This window comes from Bos javanicus, chromosome 7 (assembly GCF_032452875.1).
Source record: "Bos javanicus breed banteng chromosome 7, ARS-OSU_banteng_1.0, whole genome shotgun sequence".
NCBI lineage: Eukaryota > Metazoa > Chordata > Mammalia > Artiodactyla > Bovidae > Bos > Bos javanicus.
Genome location: NC_083874.1, coordinates 18,255,310 through 18,279,007, shown reverse-complemented (window position 1 = coordinate 18,279,007; position 23,698 = coordinate 18,255,310). Strand labels below are relative to the sequence as shown.

Below are 23,698 nucleotides of genomic sequence, written 5' to 3'. Positions count from 1 at the left end.
AGTAGAGAATGTGTATTTCTGGTACATACTCCCATTTGATCACTGCAACAAATTTCATAGCAGAGTGATTCCTTAACCTTACTTTATAGAAGTAAAAACATACGCCGTAAAATTAAAGACACACTTGCTTTTAATAGGGCAGTGGGGAGTAGGACTTTCAGGTAAAACTTGCTAGCTGGATGTGTCTCAAAGTCTGCAAAGATTGGTACCATCCAATCCTCCCATTTCCCCACACTGGTTCTCAAAGTGCGGTCCTGATACAGTAGCATCAGCGTTACCTGGGGATTTGTTAGAACTGCAAGATCCTTGAATCTGCTGAGACTCAGCAGTGGAGCCCAGCAGTCTACAGTTTATCAGGACCTTCATGTGCTTCTAACTCACATGCAAGACTGAGAACCTGCTGTAGATGGCAGAATCTTTTTTTTATTTAATTTTTGGCTGTGCTCGATCTTCGTTGCTGCAAGTGGGTTTTCTCTAGTTACTGAGAGTGGGGCCTACTTTTCACTGATGTGCACAGACTCCAGAGCATGGACTCAGTAGCTGTGGTACATGGGCTTAGTTGCTCCCTGGCATGTGGAATCTTCCCAACCCAGTGATCAAACCCACATCCTCTGCACTGGCAGGCAGACTTCTAACCACTGGACCACCAGGGAAGTCCTAAGAACCTGCTGTAAACTGGACCAACATTCTCCCAGCCACCAACAACCTCCCATCCCCCTAGCCAAAAACCACCCCCTCAAAATCCAGGAGTAAGTATTCCTAATCTGGAGTCAGTCTGCAAATGACCCTTGATGAGCTCTGGGGAATTATGTCTCCATTCTTGCCTATACATAAGTCTCTTTCCAGGTGAGGAAGGCTCACTGTTTCATCAGATTCTCCAGGGGCTCCCTTAATCCTACAAGCTTCAAGAACTGGTACAGCACCATTAACCCAGAGGAAACTTGGTAGGAGTCACGCTGAATACTGAATAAATACTGACAGGTATTTTCTTGTCTCACCTCTAGTATTCGAACGTTGAGGACAGGAAAGGTGTTTCCTGTCGAAGAGAAAATACAAGGGGTATGTGTCTGGCAACCCACTCCAGTATTCTTCCCTGGAGAATTCCATGGACAGAGGAGCTTGGCAGGCTACATTCCTTGGGTTGCACACAGACACGACTAAGCAACTAACACCTTATGTGGCTCCGCGGGCTTCCCAGGTGGCTAAGTGGGTAAAGAATCCTGCAATGCAAGAGACTCTGGTTCGATCCCTGGGTGGGGAAGCTCCCCTGGAGGAGGGCATGGCAACCCACTCCTGTATTCTTGCCTGGAGGATCCCCATGGACAGAGGAGCCTGGTGGGCCGCAGTCCATGCAGTTGCAAAGAGTCTAGACATGACTGAAGCAACAGACCATGCACACACATGGCTCCATAGTTAACATTCATTCTTTACTTTTATTGCTGGATCAGAATGAGTATTTCCTAGTATTTCTTGGGTGACAGTGTTGTGGGCGGCGTAGAATATTACTTTATCTAATCCTTACTATTGCCTTTTGAAGTAGGCAGTAACCTCTCCCATGTCACTAAAAAGCTATTAATAATTGAGATGAAGTAGACAGAACACAGTACTGAGCGACTTTCACTTTCAGACAGAATGAGGGCTTCCTAAGTGGCGCTAGTGGTAAAGAACCTGCCTGCAAATGCAGGAGATATAAGAGTCATTGTTCAATCTCTAGGTCAGCAAGATCCCCTGGAGGAGGGCATGGCAACCCACTCCAGTATTCTTGCCTGGAGAATCCCATGGACAGAGAAGCTACGATCCACGGGGTGGCAAAGAATTAATTGGACATGGCTGAAGTGACTTAGCACAACAGTACAAGACAACAAAGCCAGAAGCTGGAGTTGGGTTTAAAAAGATCATCCGAGTTTTTATTCAGTGTTCTATTCTGATTGGAGGGTTAGTTGTGTGTGGTTTATTTTATTTTTTAATCTATTTGACTGCACTAGATCTTACTTGCAGCATGTGGAATCTTTTTTAGTTGAGGCATGAGGGATCGAGTTCCCTTCCCAGGGACTGAATCCCAGCCCCCCTGCATTGGGAGCACAGTCTTAGCCATAGACCACCTGACAGGAGGTTTTAAATGCATAGTAGGCAAATTACTTTGTTTACACCACATAAACAAAGCAGGAAACTTCCTTTCACCCACATGTGCCAAAATGCATGAAGAAAAAAATACTTTGTCAGCTCAAATGTGTTTCCCATTGACATCATGTTATCTCATAAGTGATGTCACCACTTGCTAAATAACCAAGTGATTATTTATTAGCAGATTTCTAACTTTTTTTGTCCTCGAGCTTCTCAAATGATGAGTAATCTGTAAACAAATAGCATACACGAGGCGAAGTGATATGGATTATTGTCCTGTGAAACTTTTTAAAGTTCTAATGTTTTTTTAAAAGATTTCATTGTTGTTGTTGTGGGCCATTTTTAAAGTCTTTATTGAATTTGTTGTAATATTGCTTCTATCGTATGTTCTGGTGTTTTGGCCAAGAGGCATGTGGGAGCTTAGCTCCCCAACCTGGGATTGGACCTGCATCCCCTGCTTGGGAAGGCAGAGTCTTAACCACTGGATCTCCTTAGAAGTCCCTAAACTTTTTGTTTTTGACATAATTATAGATTCATAGCAAGGTACAAAACAGTGCTGAGACATCCCAGGTCCCTTTCACCCAGCTTCTCCCATTGGTGACCTCTAACAAAATCAGATGATAATATCAAATCAGGAAAATGACATAGATGCAGTCCACCTGCCCAACTCAGATTCTACCTTTACAAGTTCCACGTTGCCCATAAGGAACTGTTTTCATCAGGTGTTTATTAGGATCGATAGGGATTAAAATTTTGTGATTCTCTTTCTAGGACCGCCTGTATTTTTCATCTGGGAAAACTCACTTGATTAAGCATCCTTGTAAGAAAAACCTAGCCCTGTATCTAGGGTAAGATATCGTTCCCTTCTTTTTATCAAACCATTACATTCACCCTTGTTCTTTGATTACACAAACATTAGGAAAAAAGACAGCTCCGTCCTCTGTTGCTAGATGCTAGCCTATAGGGAGTCCACAGTTGGGGTCCAACTGGAGAGAAAGAGGTGAAAAGATAAATAATTACAGTATAGCTTGTCACAGAGGCTTGAAATAAGGCAGCTGTGAAGAGTGCCATTCACAGTAGAAACAGAAACTTTAAAATACATAGGAGTGAACTCAGTAACTCCTCTCTGTTTAAAACCATAAAATTCTTCCAGAGGGGGGGCAAGGGAAAGAGATCTGGATAAGGCAACAATATACCATGTTCATGGATGGCCTTTGGCCTCTTAAAAGTTACCTGCCTAAGGGAACATACTGTTTCTTTTTTCTGTCACATTCCTGATATGAAAGCCTTTACTTTAGTGGGCTGAGCGTGAAATAAAGGACAAACCTGAAGTTCACCCTCAGCAAAACAAGCTGGGACTTAATGTACATTTTATATAATTTTATTTTTGATGCAGTCACACTTTTCAACTGTTATTTCTAGAAGTCAAATAGCCATGCTAAAGAGGTTTACTAATGCAAAAATAAACAGATGAGCAATAGCTAAATAGACAATGATGGATGATAGGTAGACAGACAGATAAATAAATCTCGGTTCCTTGTTAACAAAGGAATTTTATTTGAATGGAACATTTTTTAAAATGCCTGACATTGTCTTTTTTTCTTTGCTTGGGTGAATTTTTCCTAATTGAAACCTTTTCCTGTTTGTTTCAGAAGACAAATTTTTCTCACAAAGGACACCTTTGAGAGTAGTCTCATTCCATTTTCCATCCCTACGTCAATGCAGGTAGTTATGTTGTTGAACCATCTGAGAGATGCTTGAAATAGTAATACTTAGGGTTAGATATAGGGGCAACCCTGGTGACACAATGGTAAAGAATCTGCCTGCTAATGCAAGAGACACAGGTTCAATCCCTGGGTGGAAAAGATCCCCTGAAGGAGAAAATGGCACCCCACTCTAGTATTCTTGCCTGGGAAATCCCATGGACAAGAGGAGCCTGGTGGGTTTCAGTCCATGGGGTTGCCAAGAGTCCAGCACAACTGAAGTGACTGAGCAGGCGCACAGGGCTAGATACAGCTGGGAAGCGCCGTGCACATACTGCTCTGTGTTTGGTAGTTTGGGGACTTAAAGGCACTGAGAGTCATTTCTAATCTGGAAGGAGTGTTGATTCTATTCTGCCCTTACTACCAGAACAGATATTCTTTTTCCCTTAAAAAAGAATCAGATGTCTTCCAAGAGCTCTTTATAATTGGTTTTGTGATACATGACATGCACTGATTTTAGGACCTCCCCAAATTACTGTCAACCAAAACAGAAACACCTGTACCCTCTCAGTAACTATCTTGAGAAATCTGATGGTTGGCACTTATACTCCAGAGGGTTCTATCATCTGTTAAAATATTAATACCAGTTTTTCTGATAGCTAAGTGAAAGTCGCTCAGTTGTGTCTGACTCTTTGTGATCCCATGGACTATACAGTCCACGGAATTCTCCAGGCCAGAATACTGGAGTGGGTAGCTGTTCTCTTCTCCAGGGGATCTTCCCAACCCAGGGATTGAACCCACGTCTCTACCAGCTGAGCCACCAGGGAAGCCCAAGATTATTGGAGTGGGTAGCCTATCCCTTTTCCAGCAGATCTTCCTGACCCAGAAATTGAACCAGGGTCTCCTGCATTGCAGGCAGATTCTTTAAGAGCTGAGCTACATGGGAAGTCTCAGTTTTTCTGATAAGTGACACATTGATCAGTTATGTTCATCATTCATTATTGATGGATTAGGCTTTATCCTCAGGAAAGGTCCTTTAAAAAATATTTATTTATGTACCATAATTTCTGTAAGCATTCATCTGTTAATGGACATCTAGGATGCTTCCATGTCCCAGCTATTGTAAAAAGAGGTAGACAACCCTAGACCCCCATTATACAAAGTGAAGTAAGTCAGAAAGAGAAAGACAAATATTGTATATTAATGCATGCTTATGGAATTTAGAAAGATAGTACTGATGAACCTGTCTACAAGGCAGCAATGGAGATACAGACATAGAACAATATGTCGAGTCTTACTTGCAGCAGGTGGGATCTTTCATTGCAGCACGCGGGCTTCTCTCTAGTTGCAGCAAGCAGGTTCTCTAGTTGTGGCCCACAGGCTTAGTTGCCCCACGGCATGTGGGATCTTAGCTTCCCCAACGAGGGATCAAACCTGGGTCCGCTGCATTGGAAGGCAGATTCTTCACCATTGGACAGCAGGGAAGTCCCCTCAGAGGTTTTGATATGGGAGGAGATGGAGTGACTTGCGTATTCCCAGGGACACCCAACACTAATGCCAACCTCCCAGTTCTCCTTTCAGCTGATCCCTAGGACGCATAGTTCCCAGTATCTAGGACCCCAAACAACGCTCGCTGACCTAAACGTTCCTGGGATGCCTGTTTAGAAGTACTGCTTTCTGAAATCGATTTTGAAAAGCTGCACATACTGATATCCTGGTGTATATCCTATTCTTAGGTTGGCACACCGGAAGTGACGTCAGCACATTTTGCTGGTTCGGTATTGCTGTTAGTAGTGAATCAAAAAGTCTATGTTTATGATTATGAAGCCAACTTCTGGACTGCATCTACAGGTACGCGTATTTTGTAATTTTTTAATATTTATTTAGCTGCATTGGCTCTCAGTGGCCAAACTTGGGATCTTTGTGGCAGTGCACAGGCTTCTCTGTGGTTATGGTGCACAGGCTTAGTTGCTCTGCAGCAAGTGGAATCTAGTCCCCCAATCCAGGATCAAACCCACGTCCTCTGCATTGGAAGGCCGATTCTTAACCATGGACCACCAGGGTAGTCCCTATATTTTGTATTTTTTTTTTTTTTTTTAAATTATTTATTTGGCTGCGTCGGGTCTTGCTTGTGTCATGTGGGATCTTTCGTTGTGGTGCAGGGACTGTCTAATTGGGGAGCACGGCCCCGGAGTCCTCAGGCTCCATAGTGGTGGTTCACAGGCTTAGTTGCCCTGAGGCACATGAGATCTTATTTCCCTTACCAGGGATTGAACCTTCCTCCTCTGAGTTGCAAGGTAAATTCGTAACCACTGAACCACCAGGGAAGTCCCTATTTTGTATTTTTTAAAAACCTTGTTTGCGTTTGGCCAACATCAAAGAAAAGTTTCAGAAGTTACAGACAATGCTTTTACTTGGACATCGGTCCCTGGACATTACGCTGTCCTTTTTTTTTTTTTTGGCCATGCTGCACAGCTTGAGGGGTCTTAGTTCCCAGAGCAGGGATTGAACTGAGCCCCAGGCAGTGAAAGTGGCCAGTGCTAACCACTGGACTGCCAGGGAATTCCCTACGTGATCCTTTGCAATTCAGTGAGAGCTGGTCTAAGCCCCCATCCCACAGGTTGGGGACTGTTTCCACTGGGGATTGTGGTGACAAGCCACAGAAATGTGCTATCACTGACTGGAACAGTAAGAGGATTCAGTGGGAGTTGTGATGGCAAGGAAATCAGGGAGGACCAGGGAAGGCAGACGATGGGTCCGAGATGCCGGAGTGGGGCGCATATGCAGTCCCACAGATGTCACCTTCAGGACAGGAAACAGTGGAGAAGCTCAGGCTTTAAGGACAGAGAAAGCGAGAACCCTGGTGGAGGAGGCAAGGAGACGGGGTCCAGTGAAGAAAAGGGAGATGGTACTTTCTAGAGAAGAGAAGCACAGACAGGGATGGCCCGTCCCTCGCGGGGAACGAGGACAGGGGCCCCCATTGGTGAGAGACGGGGCAGTACTCGGTTTCTCAGCCCCAGCCCTGCTGACACTGGGGATGCAGCACTCTCTGGGTGCTATGGGTGGGGGCAGCAGTTATGCCCCCAGCCACTGGATGCCAGGACCCCCCTCCAGCTGAGTCCTGACAACAAGCACGTCCCCAGACAGCACCCAGTGTCTCCTGGGGCTTGAAATTCCCTTAGTGGAGAACCACTGGGGTGGTATACCACCATCTTGCAATCTGTTATCCTTCTGCTCCACTTGTATTCCTGGTGGTGAAAGATTGTGGTCCCCACTCCCTCCAACAAGATGGAGCCCTGCAGTCCGTCACCACAGTGCCTGCGGGGGAGCTTGCTAAGCTCTGGCTGGAGAGTCAATCATAGCACCCCCCTCCCCGCTGGAGGGAAAGAGAAGCACGGGAGAAGAGCCGCGCCTTGCCCTGGTCTCTGGCTTACGTGTCTCATCACTGTGTTCCAGGCTGTCCCTCCAGGAAGTGACTGATTGATGATGGTTAGTGATTGACGGCTGGAAGGTTTCAAGCCCGGTGGCTGAGGTGCCATGCAAACACAGCGTAAATGGCCCACAGAGAATGTATAACCCAAGTGAAGCCAGGCGGCCTGGGGGCCAGGCTTAGGCTTATCTCATCAAAGGGTCACATTCAGCACAAACACTCATCTCCCTCCAAGACATCAGCTGGCCTACTCTTTTTTTTAAAAATTTTATTTATTTGGCTGCACCAGGTCTTAGTTGCCACGTGTGGGATCGAACCCGGGCCCCTGCATTGGGAGTGCGGAGTCTTAGCCACCAGGGACCACCAGGGAAGTCCTTAGGCCCGTTTTTTTTTTAATCCATTTATCTGTCAACAAATACTCAGGCTGCTTCCATGTTTTAGTTATTGTGAATAATGCTGGTTTGAACATGTATATACTGCTTTTAATTTGGGGGAAGGTATGTACCTGGAAGTGGAATTGCTGGCTCATATTTTCCCATTTTTGAGGACCCTCCACCCCGGCCACACCATTTGGCATTCCCACCAGCAGTGCACAAGGGTTCCAAGTTGTTCGCATTTGTCACCAACACCTGTCTTCCGATTCTGTCATGGTAGCTGTCCTAATGGGAGTGAGGTGGGGGTCTCACTGTGGTTTTGCTTTGCATTTCCCTAAGGACTGGTGATGCTGAGCATCTTTTCATACGCTTTTGGCCACATGTGTGTTTCCTTTGGAGCTGAAGCTTCTCCTTCAGAAACAAAGGATGCCTTGCTCAGAGAAAGGTGCCCTTCCTGCTATTTTGGGGGACAGTTTACCCCTCACCCCCAGATGACACTTGGCAATGTCAGGAGACATTTTTAGTTGTCTAGACTGGAGGAAAGAAACTTCCCTGGTGGTCCAGTGGTTAAGACTTCAATTCCCAATGGAGGGGATGGGGATTTGATGCCTGGTTGAGAAGCTAAGATCCCACATGCTGCATGGCCAAAAAACATAGAACAGAAGAATATTGTAACAAATTCAATCAGGACTTTAAAAAATGATGCACATCCAAAAAAAAAAAAAAAAAGATCTTAAAAAAAGACTAGAGGAGAGTGACACTGGTCAAATAAGTCACTACATAAGTGATTTAGTAAGCTAAATAAGTCAGCAGAAGCAGGCAGCTGAAGCTCCAATACTTTGGCCACCTCATGCGAAGAGTTGACTCATTGGAAAAGACCCTGATGCTGGGAAAGATTGAAGGCAAAAGGAGAAAGGGGCAGCAGAGGATGAGATGGTTAGATAGCATCACTGACTCAATGGACATGACTTTGAGGAAACTCCAGCAAACTCCAGTGGAAGACAAAGGAGCCCAGTGTGCTGCAGTCCATGGGGTCAGAAAGATTTGGACACAACTTAGCAACTGGACAACAACAACAGAAGCAGGATGCTGTGAAACATGCCGCAGTGTCCAAGAGCCCCCTAACTGAGAAGTCTGGCCACAGATGTCAGTGGGGAGGATGGGAAGCCCCGCTCTAAGCTTCTCTCTCGGAACCTTCAGGGAACTCAGAGATCATCTCAGTTCCCTTTTACTTTCAGGCATACAACACCCTGTGTCACATGTATCTGGTGACAACTGTTGTTACAGTGGAAATTCATTCTGCATGGTGAGTACCACATGTCATTATCTCATTTTCTACTCTGCTGTGAGCAGAGATAATTAGGAATGGAAATAAGGACAGTGTAAGCCTTGAGGGCTGGGAGTGTGATGGACTCAGGCTGTGTTATCTTACTGGGTTCAGAAGAGGACCTGAGAGATGGGAGGGGCTCATCTGGCTGACACACTGAATATATTCATCTTTTTTTTTCTTAATGTGTTATTTTGAAATAATTATAGGTGTACAGGAAGTTGAAGAAATTATACAGAGTCCCATGTATCCCTCAGCTAGTTTCCCTGAGTGGTTACATCTTACATGACCAACTACAGTGATACAAACAGGAAATTGATTTGGGTACAACTGTGTCAAGTCAGAGAACTGCTGTTGCCATCAAAATACTGAACTGGGGACTTCCTGGTGGTCCAGGGGTCAAGGCTGTGTGCTTCCACTGCAGGGGGCACAGGTTCAACCCTGGCTGGGAAACTAAAGTGCCGAAAGCTGCATGGCACAGCCAAAAAGTAAAAACAGTAACAGTAATAATAAAATAAAATGTTGAACCGTTCCATGGCCCCAAGGCTCTCCATACCTCCCTACCCTGCCCTAGCGCTTGGCAAACACTAATGTTCTCCATCTCTCTAATTGTATCATTTCAAGAATGTTCTATAAATGAGGTCATACAATATGAAACCTTTGGAGAATAGCTTTTCTCAGCAAAATTCTCAGGAGACTCATCCAATTTGTTGCATATATGTCACTAGTCTGTTCCTTTCCATTGCTGAGTAATTTTCCATGGCCTGGACCTACCAGAATTGGGTTGTTTCCACGTTTTGGCTTTTATAAATAAAATCACTAGAAACGTTCATGTAGCTTTTTGGTGTGGACACCAAGTTTCCATTTCCCTGGGAGAAATGCACAGGAATGTGATCATTGGCATCTGTCTCCCCACTCCCTTTTAATTAAAAAAAAAAAATCTTTTTATTTTTCTCGCTTGCTGGATCTTAGTTCCCCAACCAGGGAGCAAACCCTCACCCCCTGCAATGGAAGAGCAATGTCTTAACCACCGGACTGCCCAGGAAGTCCCTTTTTTCCCCCGATTTTTCCTCTCCACCCACCCCCTTTTTAAATTGGGATGCAATTGACATACCACACTGTGTAAATTTAAGATATACAATGTGTTGATTTGCTACACTTACATATTGCGGTATGATTACCAACCACATCATGTCATGAAATTATCATTTCTTTTTTATGGTGGGAATAACCAAGACCTGGTTTCTTAGCAACTTTGACGTTTCTAATCTAGTATTGTCTGTGATCACTATTCTCTGCATTAGACCTCCAGAACTTATCTACCTACTTAAAGAACATCTCCCCAGCTGCCACCCCATTCCACCTTTTATGTCCTTTTAAAGTAACTGTTTTATGTGTGTGTTCTTCCAGGATATAAGTAACTCGGTTTTTGCTTATTTGCGTGGAGATCAGGTGTCTCAGGCCAACATCTATTTCTCAAACTCCCGAGGATACAGATTTCAGAAGTACACCCAGGAAAGACGTGTATGTTCAGTGTGGTAAGAAAATGAACAAACAGGGGCTTCCCTGGTGGCTCAGTGGTAAAGAATCCACCTGGCAATGCAGAAGGCATGGGTTCCTTGCAGTCCAAGGGACTCCCAGGAGTCTTCTCCAGCACCACAGTTCGAAAGCATCAATTCGTCGGTGCTCAGCCTTCTTTACTGTCCAACTCTCACATCTATACATGACTACTGGAAAAACCATAGCTTTAACTATATGGACCTTTGTCAGCAAAGTGATGTCTCTGCTTTTTAGTATGCTGTCTAGGTTTGTCGTAGCTTTCCTTCCAAGGAGCAAGCATCTTTTAATTTCATGGTGTCTTTTCTTATCAGGGCACTAATCCCACCCTGACCTCATCTAGATTTAATCACTACCCAAAGACCCTACCTCCAAATACTATCATTTTGGAGGTTCTATGAATGTTTGTGTCCCCCCACTTCCCTCACCCCAGTTCATAGGTTGAAATCCTAATGCCTGATGTGATCTGTATTAGAAGCCTTTGGGAGGTGCTTAGGTCATGAGAGTGGAGCCCTCACGAATGGAATTAGTGCCCTTATGAAAGAGACTCCAGAAGGGCTTCCTGTGGTCCAGTGGTTAAGGATCCACCTTCCAGTGCAGGGAACACAGGTTCAATCCTTGGCTGGGGAACTAAGATCCACATTTCATGGGGCAACTAAGCCTGTATGCTGCAACTACTGAGCCTTTGAGCTCTACAGCCAGTGCTCTGCAACTAGAGAAAGCCTGTGTGCTGGAAGGAAGACCCAGATCAGCCAAAATATAAAAATTTTAAAAAGAGGCCCCAGAGAGCCAGCTCACCCCGTTCCTCCATATGAGGACACACCAAGAAGTCTGCAACCGAGGAAAAGGCCCTCACTTGACCATGCTGGTCCCTTCATCTTGGACTTCAAACAACAGCCTTTCTGTTGTTATAAGCCACCCAGTCTCTGATATTTTGTTGTAGCAGCCTGGACAGACTAAGACAGGGGGTTGGGGTTTTAACCTATGAACTGGAGGAGGACACCATTTGGTCCATAACACTGTATATAATAGAAATACTGTCCCCCCTGCCCCACATACACACCCAAACACAACCAAGTAACAGAGGCTTAAATAAGATGGGAGTCTTTCTCTCTTACCTGAAAGATGTCCAGGGAGGGGTGGGGGAGCCAGGTGGGTTGCCATGGCAACTTGTCCCACTGACCATAGGTTGGGGTCCTTGGCCTTATACTCCAACATGCCTGCCAATGGGCACTTTGCTGCCCAGCCAAAGATCAGGAATGAGGAACCGAGGCAGGAGTGAGGGATTTAGGCAGGCATCTCAGAGTCTGGGTCACCCCACTTCCTCAAGCACCCCACACCAAGCTGTCTTCATTCAAAGTTCTGCCCTAGATGCTGAAAGGTTGTTGCTGAGCCACGAAAGATGCCGGGATTCTTGGCCTCCAGGAGAGAAGAATTCAATCCGGGGCCAGAGACAAAGCTTGATTGCTCAGAGCTTTTGTGTAATAGAGTTTTATTAAAGTATAAAAGGGATAGAGAAAGCTTCTGACACAGACATCAGAAAGAGTACCCCCTTGCTAGTGTTAGCAATGGAGTTATATACCTTTTAATTAGTTATTACAATGAATCAAAAGAATGTCTCAAGTTCGTGAAAATTTTACCAGACCCACTCCCACAATTTACATTTTAGGATAACAAGATTAGAATTTAACAATAGAAAGATTCTACCAGACCCACAGGGCTTCCCTGGTGGCTCAGAGGTTAAAGCGTCTGCCTGGAATGTGGGAGACCCAGGTTCGATCCCTGGGTTAGCAAGATCCCCTGGAGAAGGAAATGGCAACCCACTCCAGTACTCTTACCTGGAGAATCCCATGGAGGGAGGAGCCTGGTAGGCTACAGTCCATGGGGTCGCAAAGAGTCGGACATGACTGAGCGACTTCACTTTACCAGACCCACTCCCATGATATACATTCTAAGATATCAGGATTAGTCAGAAGGTTTTCAGGAAGGAGAAACTGTCCTCCAGCCAGATACATTACTGTTGTATAATCCCTAGTACAGAGTTTAAACTGAATTGTGTAATTGACTAAGACTAGCTCAGACTAGCAATCTGCCTGCAAGGCTCGGGAAACCTGGGTTTGATCCCTGGGTCTGGAAGATCCCCTGGAGAAGGAAATGGCAACCTATTCCAGTACTCTTGCCTGGAAAATTCCGTGGATGGAGCAGCCTGGTAGGCTACAGTCCATGGGATCGCAAAGAGTTGGACACAACTGAGCAGCTTCACTGGTGGTGGACTGAAGGAATGTAGATGGACAAAAAGTTTGTCCTTTTCTCCTCGAGAATTCCAGACCCCTTTCTCCTCCTTGAGAACCTTGGACTTCTTATCAATCTGCCTAGGAATTGACTTTCTCAATGCTACAGAGGGGAAACAGATCATAATTTAAAAAATCATAATAAAAAAGACTTTCCTTCCTTTTAGCTTACTAGCTAATCTAGAGTTAAGTTATAAAGGAAGCACACTGATGATCTTATTTACATGCAGTATTCCGTTTGTCTCACAGGCAGAGCTAGTCGGGACCTTCGGGGGGATCTTCTCCTTTCACTCCCTGTCACAGGTCGGGCTGCTTCTTGTTGACGAACAGATGGTAAGTACCATTTGGACTGGGAAGAACCACTTTGGTGACCTTTACCCCAAAATAGGTTTTTGTCAAAACTCATACACTTAGATTATCATATCTGAAATCCATCTAGCTTTTGATTCACCTGTCCATCCATGTATCCATCCACCCACTCATCCACCCATCTACACATCCATCCACCTTTCTACCCATTCTCCCATTTACCTATTAATCCATCCCCCTACCCATCCACCTGTCTACCTACCTACTCTTCCATCCATTCATTCTTCCATTTTTCTATTTATCCATCCACCTACCTCCCCACCTACTCACCCAACAAAACACTTATCTGTCCTTCCATCCATCCATTAACCTGCTTATCCATCCTTCCATCCACTCTCCCATTCATCCATCCACTCATCCATCCATCAGTCTACTTACTCATCCATCTACCCTTCTACCCACCCACACACCACCACCCACCTTCATTATCTCATTCAGCCATGCACTCAGCAATACTTCAGTAGGAATATAAGATACGGTGCATGTGTCACTGGTGGCACCCGAGGCCATTACATGCCTCGTGTCACCCCTTTTTTTAATGATTATTTTCACGTGGGTTCAGAAAATCGGGACATGGAAACCATGACCTCACTGGTATCATTTAGGATAAGACTAAGAAGAGGAATCAGTTCATGCAAAGTACAGCTGAAGAAAAACTATTAAGTCAGGCAAAGATTAAAGTACAGTTGGTACCCCTGCTGCAAAATTCCTGAACAAAGTGTGTGGCTTTGAAATCTGGGGGAGGCCCAGGGATCAGGAAGCTCCCAGAGGCTGGGCTGCACCTGGTAGCTAAAAGGCCCTCCCTCTAATCACACGGTGGGGCCACCCCCCCATCCAGAGTCCCCTCAAGCACCTGCACACACTGCCAGGGTCCCGTCATGAATAACAGACACTCCCAGAGTCTGGAAATCCTAAGAATATAATGGTGGCCGAGGAATCAGGCTCTGGATACAACCTGTGGGTGCAGGGTGTTAACCACTGGACCACCAGGGGAGTCCCCTTGGTGATTTCTTTTCTCACTCAAGATTGAGTATTTTTCTTTCAGGCCATGTTCAGCTACTCTGACCATCCCTTGAACCGCAGCTTTGGGCTGCCCTTTGACTATGACAGGGCCCTTGACATCCTCATCGCCCCGGGCCAGAAAGGCATCCTTATCTTTTGGTCTGAGAAGAACCTGCTGGTTTCCCGAAACTCAGGTGAGCAAGGCCCAGGGTTGGGGCATAGCCAGTGCAAGCGGCTGTTTTCCCCTCTCCCTTGACTTTAGTGGACCATGACAAGCTGATTCTTACCTTGCCATCTTCATTGCAACCCCCGACCCCCACTTTACGCCACCTGGGACATTGAGGCCCTGTAGGCAGGTTCTGAAAGTCACCAGACCCCAAGGGCAGAGGGGCCACATCCAAGAACTGAGATCTTATTTTGAAGCCTATGACACATGAGTCCCAGGAGAGAAGCACAAGGCAGCCCCCTAGAAGAAGGTGCTGTCAAGGACCTCTGGGCACAACTGTGGCTGCCAGAGCACCTTCAATCACAGCATGCTCCCAAGTACCGGTTAGGCCACCTGAATATGGCTGTTTCCTTCCCATGCAAGAAAAGGGCTTAGGGCTGGCCTGGCCATGCAGGGGGCACCCACTCCAGAAAGAAAGTTCTGCCTGATTACATGTTACCTGTACAGTAAGAGGCATCCTAAAGTTCATCTGGTATCCAGTCCATCCCTAAGAGTTCTCACATCAAGATTTAGGTGGGATGGGGAGGTCACGTTTTCTTAAACCTAATGTCTTGCATGAGATATTTTACAGCATTGCATCTCGTAGCTGCATTTTCCTTTGAGTCAAGAATCAAGGGGCTGTGTGGGTGGCAGGGGACCCTCTTGCCAACAAGTGCACAGGTCTCTCTGGATTTACCCCGTTGTCTACTAGGTCAGCTGGTCGAATCTGTCCAGGTGCGAGAAGGACAACGCATCTTGTATAATTCCATTGTCAAAGCCAACATCACCATCCACAGCGTTGCTGCCAGTATGTGCCTGACCCCCGGGTAACTTTCTAGAAGCGCTTCAGACCTGACTTATTCACTCTTGACACACACCGCCCCACCCCCACCGCCAGATCCCACCTGGCCAAAACAAACAGAACATGATTGTTACATGTTCTAGAACAACTCGGGGCAGAAACGTCTGTGCCCTTTCGCAATGAAATGGAATGTCAGTTGGATGTCGTTTGCTGGGGCTGCTCTAACAAACCTCCACAAAGTGGGTGAATTACTGTGATTATTTTGGCCACTTCTCAGGGCATGTGGGATCTTAGTTCCGAGACCAAGGATTGAACCCGAGCTCCCTTCAGTGGGAGCACAGAATCTTAACTGCTGTACCATCAGGAAGTCCAAAACCGGGTGAATCAGAACAGCAGACAGGTACTGTTCCCCAGGGCTGCAGGTTCTTAGTTCGAGATCAGTGTGTTGGCAGGGCCGGGTTCTTTGGAGGCCTCTCTTCTTGGCTTGCAGGCGGCTATTTTCCCCCTCTGTCTCCTACCATCTCCTGTGTGGTATCTATGTCCAAATTTCCCTTTTCTTAATATATTTATTTATTTGTGGCTTTGCTGGGTCCTCTTTGCCGTGCAGGCTTTTCTCTAGTTGTGGCAACTGGGGCTACTTTGTAGTCGTGGGGCTCAGGCGTCTCATCGCAGCAGCTTCTCTTGTGGAGCGTGGGTTCTGGAGGTGTGGGCTCAGTAGTTGTGGTGCATGGGCTTAGTTGCTCATGGCATGTGGGATCTTCCAGGCCAGGGATTGAACCCATGTCTGCTGCATTGGCAGGTGAATTCTTAACCACTGGACAAGCAGGAAACACCCTTGTCTTTTTTAAACCAAATAAAAATACACATTGGATCTTGCTACCCCTTCTCATGGAAACTTTTAATGGGACTTTCCTTGTTGCTCAGTGGTTAAGACTGTGCTCCCAACGCAGGGTGGGCATGGGTTTGATCCTTGGCTGGGGAGCTAAGATCCTGCATGTCACACAGTGCAACAACAACAAAAGCCTTTTAAGAATATCTTGTGTTTGTCGGAACTCTATATCTGCCAAAGATCAGAAACAACCTGTGCTCATCAGTGGAGCATTGGTTACACAAAGTTATGATTCATCTAAGTAACAGAATGCCAAAGGGTCAACTACATTCATGTGTATGGAAGGAAATAAACATACATTTCCATGCTACTTCAATTAAGAATAAGTACATAGAGTAAAAAATACTCAACTTGTGCTATTAAAAAAAAGAAAATAAATACAAAGCAGCTTAAAGGGTCCCAGAATATGATCCCCAAGTATATAAAGCTACTGAAAAGCATGTTTACTAAAATGCTAACAGTGGTACCTATGTCAGGGCTCAGCATACTGTGGCCCATGACCCACCATGGGTTTTAAATAAAGTTTTATTGGCACATAGTCCTGCCTATCCATTTACAAAGTGTCCATAAGCTGCTTTCCGGGGGCCAAATGCTTGTAACAGACATCACGTGACCAGCAAAGCAGAGCATTCTTACCACCTGGTCCTTTACAGAAGAAACTTGCTGACCCCTGGTCCATATGATGGGACTTGGGGTAACTTTTTAAACTTTAATATTTAATATGTTTATACTTCTGTCCATGGAAACAACCCCTGTTTCAATTTTTGTTCTGTTTTGTTGGCTTTCCTAGATGAAAATGAACTGGCAGTTTTGACTGAAGAGAATAATTTATATTATGGCAGCCTGGGAATCCAGTCAAGTTCTCTGATCAAAGTGGGTAAAATCCCGATGTTACTCAGTTGTTAAGGACTAACAGTCTTGTTCTCAAACATCTGATCCTTTTTATAAAGAAATTGCTCTAGTTATTAAAATAGCAGTTAGTCATTTAATAGCAATAATGATAATATAACATGAATTTTAATTAATTTGACACCTGAAAAGTAGGTGTCTCAACAAAGGGTATCTAAGACTTAGCTTGGCCTTTTTGGTTCTTGTTCAGTCGCTCAGTCGTGTCTGACTCTTTGTGACCCCATGGACTGTGGCAGAGACCATGGGGTTTCTTAGAGTTTTGTTTTTGGCCTACCTTCTGTAAATATGAATCATAAGGAAAGTTAAATCCTCAAAAAAATATGAGAATGAGCTGATCTCATAAGTCACTCTTCTCTTAGTTTGCAGACCAAAACATCTGGTCCCAAGAGGCAGTCCTGATGTTCACTGACGTGGGGATGCTGGAAATACTGACCCCGCTTCCTGACGTGCTCTTTGCAGCTTTCGATTTCCAGAAGTGCCGCCTGAATATCCAAGCCCTTCTCATGGATCCCCAACTCCAAGCTGGCGTCTGCAAAGTATGTGGTCGTGACTTGGGGTAGGGAGAAGGTCAGTTTCCAGAAAGATATTAGACCGTCCATTTCCAAAGGGCCTTTGGACCACAGCAATCAGTGGAATGAGAAAAAAGAAGTGCCATTTAAAAAAATTTATTTGTTTTTGGCTGTGCTGGGTCTTCCTAACTGCTCGGGCTTTTCTCTAGTTACGGTGAGCGAGGATGTCACTCCAGTTGCAGTGCTCAGGCTTACTGTTACAGAGCACAGGCTCTAGGGTACTCGGGCTTCAGTAGCTGTAGCACATGGGCTCAGCAGTTGCCGCTTCCGGGCTTTAGAGCACAGGCTCAATAATTGTGGTACACGGGCTTAGTTGCTCAGTGGCAGGTGGGATCTTCCTGGATCAGGGATCACACCCATGTTTCCTGCATTGGCAGGTAGATTCTTTACCACTGCAGCCACCAGGGAAGCCCAGTCAAGCACATTTTGTCCAAAATATCCTTTTATGATGGTGCTACTGGGGCTACTCTCCAGTTGCTCTCTTCTCACTGCAGTTGCCTGTCTTGCTGAGCACGGGCTGTGCAGCACGGGCTTCGGTAACTATGCCGCACAGTCTTAGTTGCTCCGTCAGCAGCTGGGATCTTCCTGAACCAGGGATAGAACACATGTTCCCTGCAGTTGGCAGGTGGATTCTTTACCACTGGACCACCAGGGAAGTCGGTGACTCACTTTTAAAGAACAGGGTCTGGATGGTGAGACAGCCACTCAGCGTTGGAGGAACCTCCACCTTCACACCACCACCCTCACCAGGAGACCAGGATGCACATGGGCAGCGATGAGCCCTGTTGCCAGGAAAGAACACTTCAGTTAACTGTGTCGTCCCTTATCAACCCCAGGTCTGGAACCAGAAGCAACTTGTTGGTTCTCTTCCTAGGACACCAGGCAGCCTACACATGATCTCAAAAACCACGTTAAAAAAAGACAAGATACAATTTCTCCACTTCTCCTCCACACCTTCTCCTGAGTCAGCAAATAGCACAGGGAAAGGGTCTCCTCATAAAATTATTCTGGTGAATATATGAAAACAAAATGATAGAATATTGCCCTGCGCTGATGCTCAGTGTTGGAAAAGAGAGATAGTCGGCCATTAGGTGCCACCTACAGAAGATGGATCACCCACTTGCTCTCCCATCTCAATTCTGCCCTAATCTGATGGATCCAGCTGCCAATCTGCCAGAAAAGGCAGAGCATGGAGGAACGGGTGTTGAACCTCACCAGGGAAAATCCAGACGATGGGAAATCTACAGGTTCAATGGCATAGAGGGACTTTCATGGTGGTCCTGTGGCTAAGACCCCACCCTCCCAATGCAGGGGCTCTGGGTTCAATCCCTGGTCAGGGAACTAGATCCTACATGCTACAACTAAAGATCCCCTGTGCAGCAAGTTAGATCGAAGATCACATGTGCCACAACTAAGACCCAGCGCTGGTAGATACATTTGTTTTTCTTTTTTTAAAGATGCCTAGGAAAGAAACGAAAAAGAAAGGAAGGGAGGGAAAACTGTAGGTTGAAGAGACTGAAAAAGACAGTGTTTACAAACAGAAAAACTAAGTTACGTCATCTGGGAATGCGTTGTGCTATGCTGTGGTGTCCGACTCTTTGTGATCGCCTAAACTGTAGCCCACCAGGCTCTTCTGGCCATGGGATTCTCCAGGCAAGAACACTGGAGCTGGTTGCCATTCCCTACTTACTCCATGGGATCTTCCCAACCTGGGATCGAACCCGAGTCTCATGTCTCCTGCATTAGCAGGTGGCTTCTTTACCACTGAGCACCTAGGGAAGCCCTAGGGATATGCACTCGGCAATCATTCTAGGAAATGGGGAGGGAGGTGGGAAGGAGGTTCAGGATGGAGGGGACACATGTATACCTCTGTATACACATGTATACCTATCGGCATCAGTATGCCGATACATACTGATGTATGGCAAAAACCATCACAATATTGTAAAGTAATTAACCTCCAGTTAAAATAAATAAAGACATAAAAATCATTCTAGGAAGAAACGCAAGTAAGTGATTACTGCAGAAGTCAGGCAGGAAGCAGGGCAGGCTACTTCTGGAGAGAAAAAGGGCTGTGACTAGGGAGACCTCCAGGGTCTTCCAGGGGTGCAGGGTCCAGTGGGGAGTGGCTTGAGTGCCAGCCCAGGCTGCCGCACCTACCAGACTGAAAGGGTCCATCCCTAGGGACCCCCCACCTGCCACTGGCCACTTGCTCTGTATTTTGGGGAACAGAGGCTTGATTTAATTGATCCAAAGATTGATGGATTATTTTTTTTTCTTTTTAAACATAATTTATTTCTAACTAGGTGGAGCTTCTGCAAGGGGAATTTGAAAACAAAATGTACACCATTGACATGAACAGCCAGTTGGAGTTGACGGCCCTAATGATACCCCGGCCAGGCACGTTACCTGTCCCACTAGTAAGGACACTTTATCTGTTTGACAAGTGTCTCAACATCTGCCATCCTTGGCCTCATGTCTCGTGCCCACAGTTCCCAGGCTCTGGAAATTCCCTAGCATCCTCCCAGAGAGACACTGGCTCAGGAAGCCCCCAGAGACTTCTCCTCTTCCTCCAGACACCAGCATCCAGGTGTCTGGCCGTGGCTGTCCCTCTGCCCACCCTGCCTCCTTTCTCTGTACCTCTGTGCTGGTCCTCCAACCCCCTTCAGAGCTGCCCCGGACCCTTTCCAAAAACGCCTTTTCTTCCCAGCTCAGCCAGCGTTGGCTTTCCCGCTTGCAGGGCATGCCTGAGAAAAAGTGGGCATCCCTGGACCTGAAACCCAGGTGTCCAAACCTGGACCCTTGGGTGCAAGGAATCAAGCTGAAAACAGGGGAGTGGTCCAATGTAAGATTCCAGGGGATGTCCAGTCAGCTGGGACCAGGGCCCGAGAGGGACCAGGACCAGCCGGCCTGGCCGCCGGATCTTGCCCTGCGCTCTCACCCGTACCCCTCAAGCCCCCTCCCTGCACAGGACGAGCCTCTCCGCGCACGAGGGACCAGTCTGGGTCTTGCGGCACTTCAGCCTCAGGCTGTCCTCACAGAGGGCCTCAGAGCCACAGTTAGGGGGTATGTATGACAAGGAGAGCATATTTGGGGATGGAACCTGCAGTAGTATTTGCGGAGCAAGCTGGGTCTTCAGTCCGAAGGGGCACTGGGATCACTGGTTGTTGCGCCCCCAAGCTGTGCCCTTCCACTCCTGCCAGCGCCCGTACAGCGCATGCGCCTCCCTTCCCGTTTCCGCACCCCCCAGGTATCGGTGAGCAACCCCCACTCCCTGGGGCTGCAAGCGGTCATCTGTGAGGACGGCTACACCTACGATGGCAACACCAAGCACAGACTGGTGAGCTCATTGTCCCGCACCCACCCCGCGTACCCCTCCCCCCACTCCCACCAAACCCTCAGGCTGAGGGGCTCGGCCTTGACCTGCAGATGTCAAGGGTCACCTGATGATGTCCCTCAAGGTCTGACCTCCATCCGTCATCCCTCCCTTACAAACACTCAGATAAGGTGCTGCAGGGTATGAAGAAGCCCCTGCCTCTTCCCCACCTAGGCAGGTGACAGTCCCCCAGAAGAGGGATGGGAGGAGGCATCAGGAGGCAAAACGGGCCGCAGGGAGGGGCTTGACTTAAATATGGGTCTGGGTGATCTTCAGGCCACAGCCAGGGTCACACCAGGAAGTCTGGACTTGACCCCAGACCACAACAAACTCTTTGCACCAGACCTTGTCACATCATAGTTAAACAGGAGGGGAAACTGATTCATACGCCACGGTGGGTCCCCAGGACAGAGGCAGCGAGGGAATGAAGGAGCTTGGGAAGAGGGTCCATTTCCATGAGCTTCTAGAAGGAAATGAGAACCAGAGATGGGCTGGGTGGCTCCCAGGCTCCTCCTCCCAACTCCCCTACACCCGTCCATCCCCACCACCCACCCACACCTGGTCCTGCCCTCCTCCTGAACCCCATTCCAGGACTACCCTGGGGCTGTCCCACAGTGGTAGCTGCATTTTGCATTTTCTCTCTTGGTTCCACAGAACATTTCCCTGAAGCAACAGCACCACTGGGGCAGGGCTGACCCCAACTTCACCTCCAGGTATGTCACCACCTGGATGGTAGTGGCAGGTGGCCCCAGGGTCTCTGTAGGGTTCCCTTAGCAGGAGCTGGGGAAAACAGAACCAAGATCCAGGCTCCCCTAATCCAAGGGCAGTAAAGCAAGAATGACTGAAAACTCTTTAGAGAAAGACAAATAGCATATGATGTGACTGACTCGTGGAGTCTGAAATATGACGCAGATGAACCTATCTAAAAAACAGGAACAGACTCACAGACACGGAGGACAGACTTGCTGCTGAGTGGGGGAGGGTGGTCGGGAAGGAGGGATGGATCAGGAGTTTGGGGTTTAAAAAAAAGTTTGGATACAGCTGTTAAAAGAATGATGTTAAAACATTATATGCAGCAAGGTGATAATACAATTGGGGCTCAGGTGTTCTTTTCAATAAGCTATTGTATATCAATTAAAAAAACTGACTCAAGAAGAGGTAGAAACTAGAGGGAGGGTGGTGCCACCATGTCTGAGCCCATGGTTCTTGGTCAATATTCTGGACTGAATGGAGAAAAGATGAGTGAATGAATGGAGCAATGAATGAATGGATGGATGGGTGGGTGGGGTGGATGGATAGACAAATGGGTGGACAGATGGATAGATGGATGAATAGAAAAATGAATGGATGGATCAGTGATGCTTTTTACAGTTACACACACTCCCATTGCCTTGTAGCATAAAGAGACCCACAATATCTACCATCACTCTGGACATTGCCAACAAAGAAATTTCATGTGTGGACCTTAAGCCACTGGTATGACCCAAACTTCTGCCATCTCATATTCTTTGTCTTTCGTGTTCAGACTAACGGCAGCAGGCCTTCACTAGCTTTCCCCAAGGGGCTGGCTGAGCTCACACTCAGGATCTGGAAATGGATGCTGTCCTGTCCCGGATGCCAAGGTGGCTGCCCCTCCCCTTCATCTTCCCCAGGGCTGTGCCTTAGGACTCACCATCCTCAGAGCAGGTGTACCAGCTGGGAGTTATCAAATGGGGGATCTTCATGGCACCCCATACCTGGTGCAGGTTTTTAGGGAATGACTCCATGAGTCCCAGGCACCTGGTCACCGCATCTCCATCCAAGCTCAGGGTCTCCAGTCCCTGTTGGGTTGAGTGTGACCCCTCGTGGGCTTTCACCGGGGCCAGGCGATGGGCGTCCTCACTGACTTGGGTCAGCATCCCTATTTACCCCCTTCCTCTCCCCTGCCCCGTGTCTCCCCACCTGCAGACAGCGCTCATCTCAGTGGGGTGCGACCTGGAGAAGAAGATCGTCATTCAGAAGTGAGTGTGTCAGGAGGGTGGAAGTGAGGGGTGGGGAGAGGAAAGTGGGGCTTGGGGACGGTATGAGACAGTCACCATTGCTTCACAGTTGCTAAAGGTGGGTGACACTGCTGTCTACTTTTGTATATGTTTAACATTTCCATGAGGAACAGCTCAATAAGGAATCATAATAGATTAACTTTGAGTTTCCTGCAGGTGGCTGCCCCTCCCCGCCATGGACTTGGGTGATATTCAGCTGTTCTTTCTGTTCCTTCAGCCTCTGCTCATTCTCTTTCTCCCTTTTAATCCCTGAGTTCTTGATTTTGATTACAATTGCTGAGTTTTTGTGTTTAATAACCTGCTGAACATTTGGGGGAACTTTGCCTCCAGTTACCGCAGGGAATGCAGCCAAGGAAAGTATTAATGCTTGTATGTATTTCAGAAAGTTCACATGTGAAATGAAATTGTTTTAACTGTAAATATTTGAGTTTATGTAAGGATGTGCACACTGTGCTAAAAGGCAATATGTCTCAGTTTGTGTGTAATATTAACATGCAACTTTGGGGTTAAAGTTTTTTCTTAAAAAATTAGTGGTTTACATTAAAAAAAAAAAGAACAATCACCAGCATGAAATTGCCACAAAAAAAAGAAGAAAAGGGAGCTTCTGTGGTGGCTAAGTGGTAAAGAACCCTCCTGCCAGTGCAGGAAACACAGGTTCGATCCCTGATCCAGGAACATCCCACATGCCAAGGAGCAACTAACCCCGTGCACCTCAGCTACTGAGCCTGTGAT

The 23,698-nt window shown here is 46.8% G+C and overlaps 1 protein-coding gene across 7 annotated transcripts in view; it reads left to right on the top strand.

Annotated features, from left to right (window-relative positions):
• CATSPERD (cation channel sperm associated auxiliary subunit delta) overlaps nt 1-23,698 on the top strand; it is a 37,371-nt gene that overhangs the window by 1,596 nt on the left and 12,077 nt on the right. For 3 of the 7 annotated variants that reach the window (XR_009737431.1, XM_061422526.1, XM_061422525.1), the window contains exons 2-17: nt 1,005-1,059; nt 2,896-2,972; nt 3,777-3,849; nt 5,564-5,678; nt 8,870-8,937; nt 10,369-10,482; nt 13,056-13,139; nt 14,221-14,371; nt 15,095-15,190; nt 16,864-16,946; nt 17,342-17,518; nt 19,858-19,971; nt 20,802-20,891; nt 21,582-21,640; nt 22,325-22,403; nt 22,875-22,927. Coding sequence is in view for 6 of the 7 variants with exons in the window: in XM_061422526.1 (XP_061278510.1) it covers nt 1,005-1,059; nt 2,896-2,972; nt 3,777-3,849; nt 5,564-5,678; nt 8,870-8,937; nt 10,369-10,482; nt 13,056-13,139; nt 14,221-14,371; nt 15,095-15,190; nt 16,864-16,946; nt 17,342-17,518; nt 19,858-19,971; nt 20,802-20,891; nt 21,582-21,640; nt 22,325-22,403; nt 22,875-22,927 (1,488 nt within the window). In the remaining variant the exon portion in view is untranslated. The remainder of the gene's footprint in view (nt 1-1,004; nt 1,060-2,895; nt 2,973-3,776; nt 3,850-5,563; nt 5,679-8,869; nt 8,938-10,368; nt 10,483-13,055; nt 13,140-14,220; nt 14,372-15,094; nt 15,191-16,863; nt 16,947-17,341; nt 17,519-19,857; nt 19,972-20,801; nt 20,892-21,581; nt 21,641-22,324; nt 22,404-22,874; nt 22,928-23,698) is intronic. The other 4 variants (XM_061422531.1, XM_061422529.1, XM_061422527.1 and 1 more) reach the window with 3 other exon arrangements.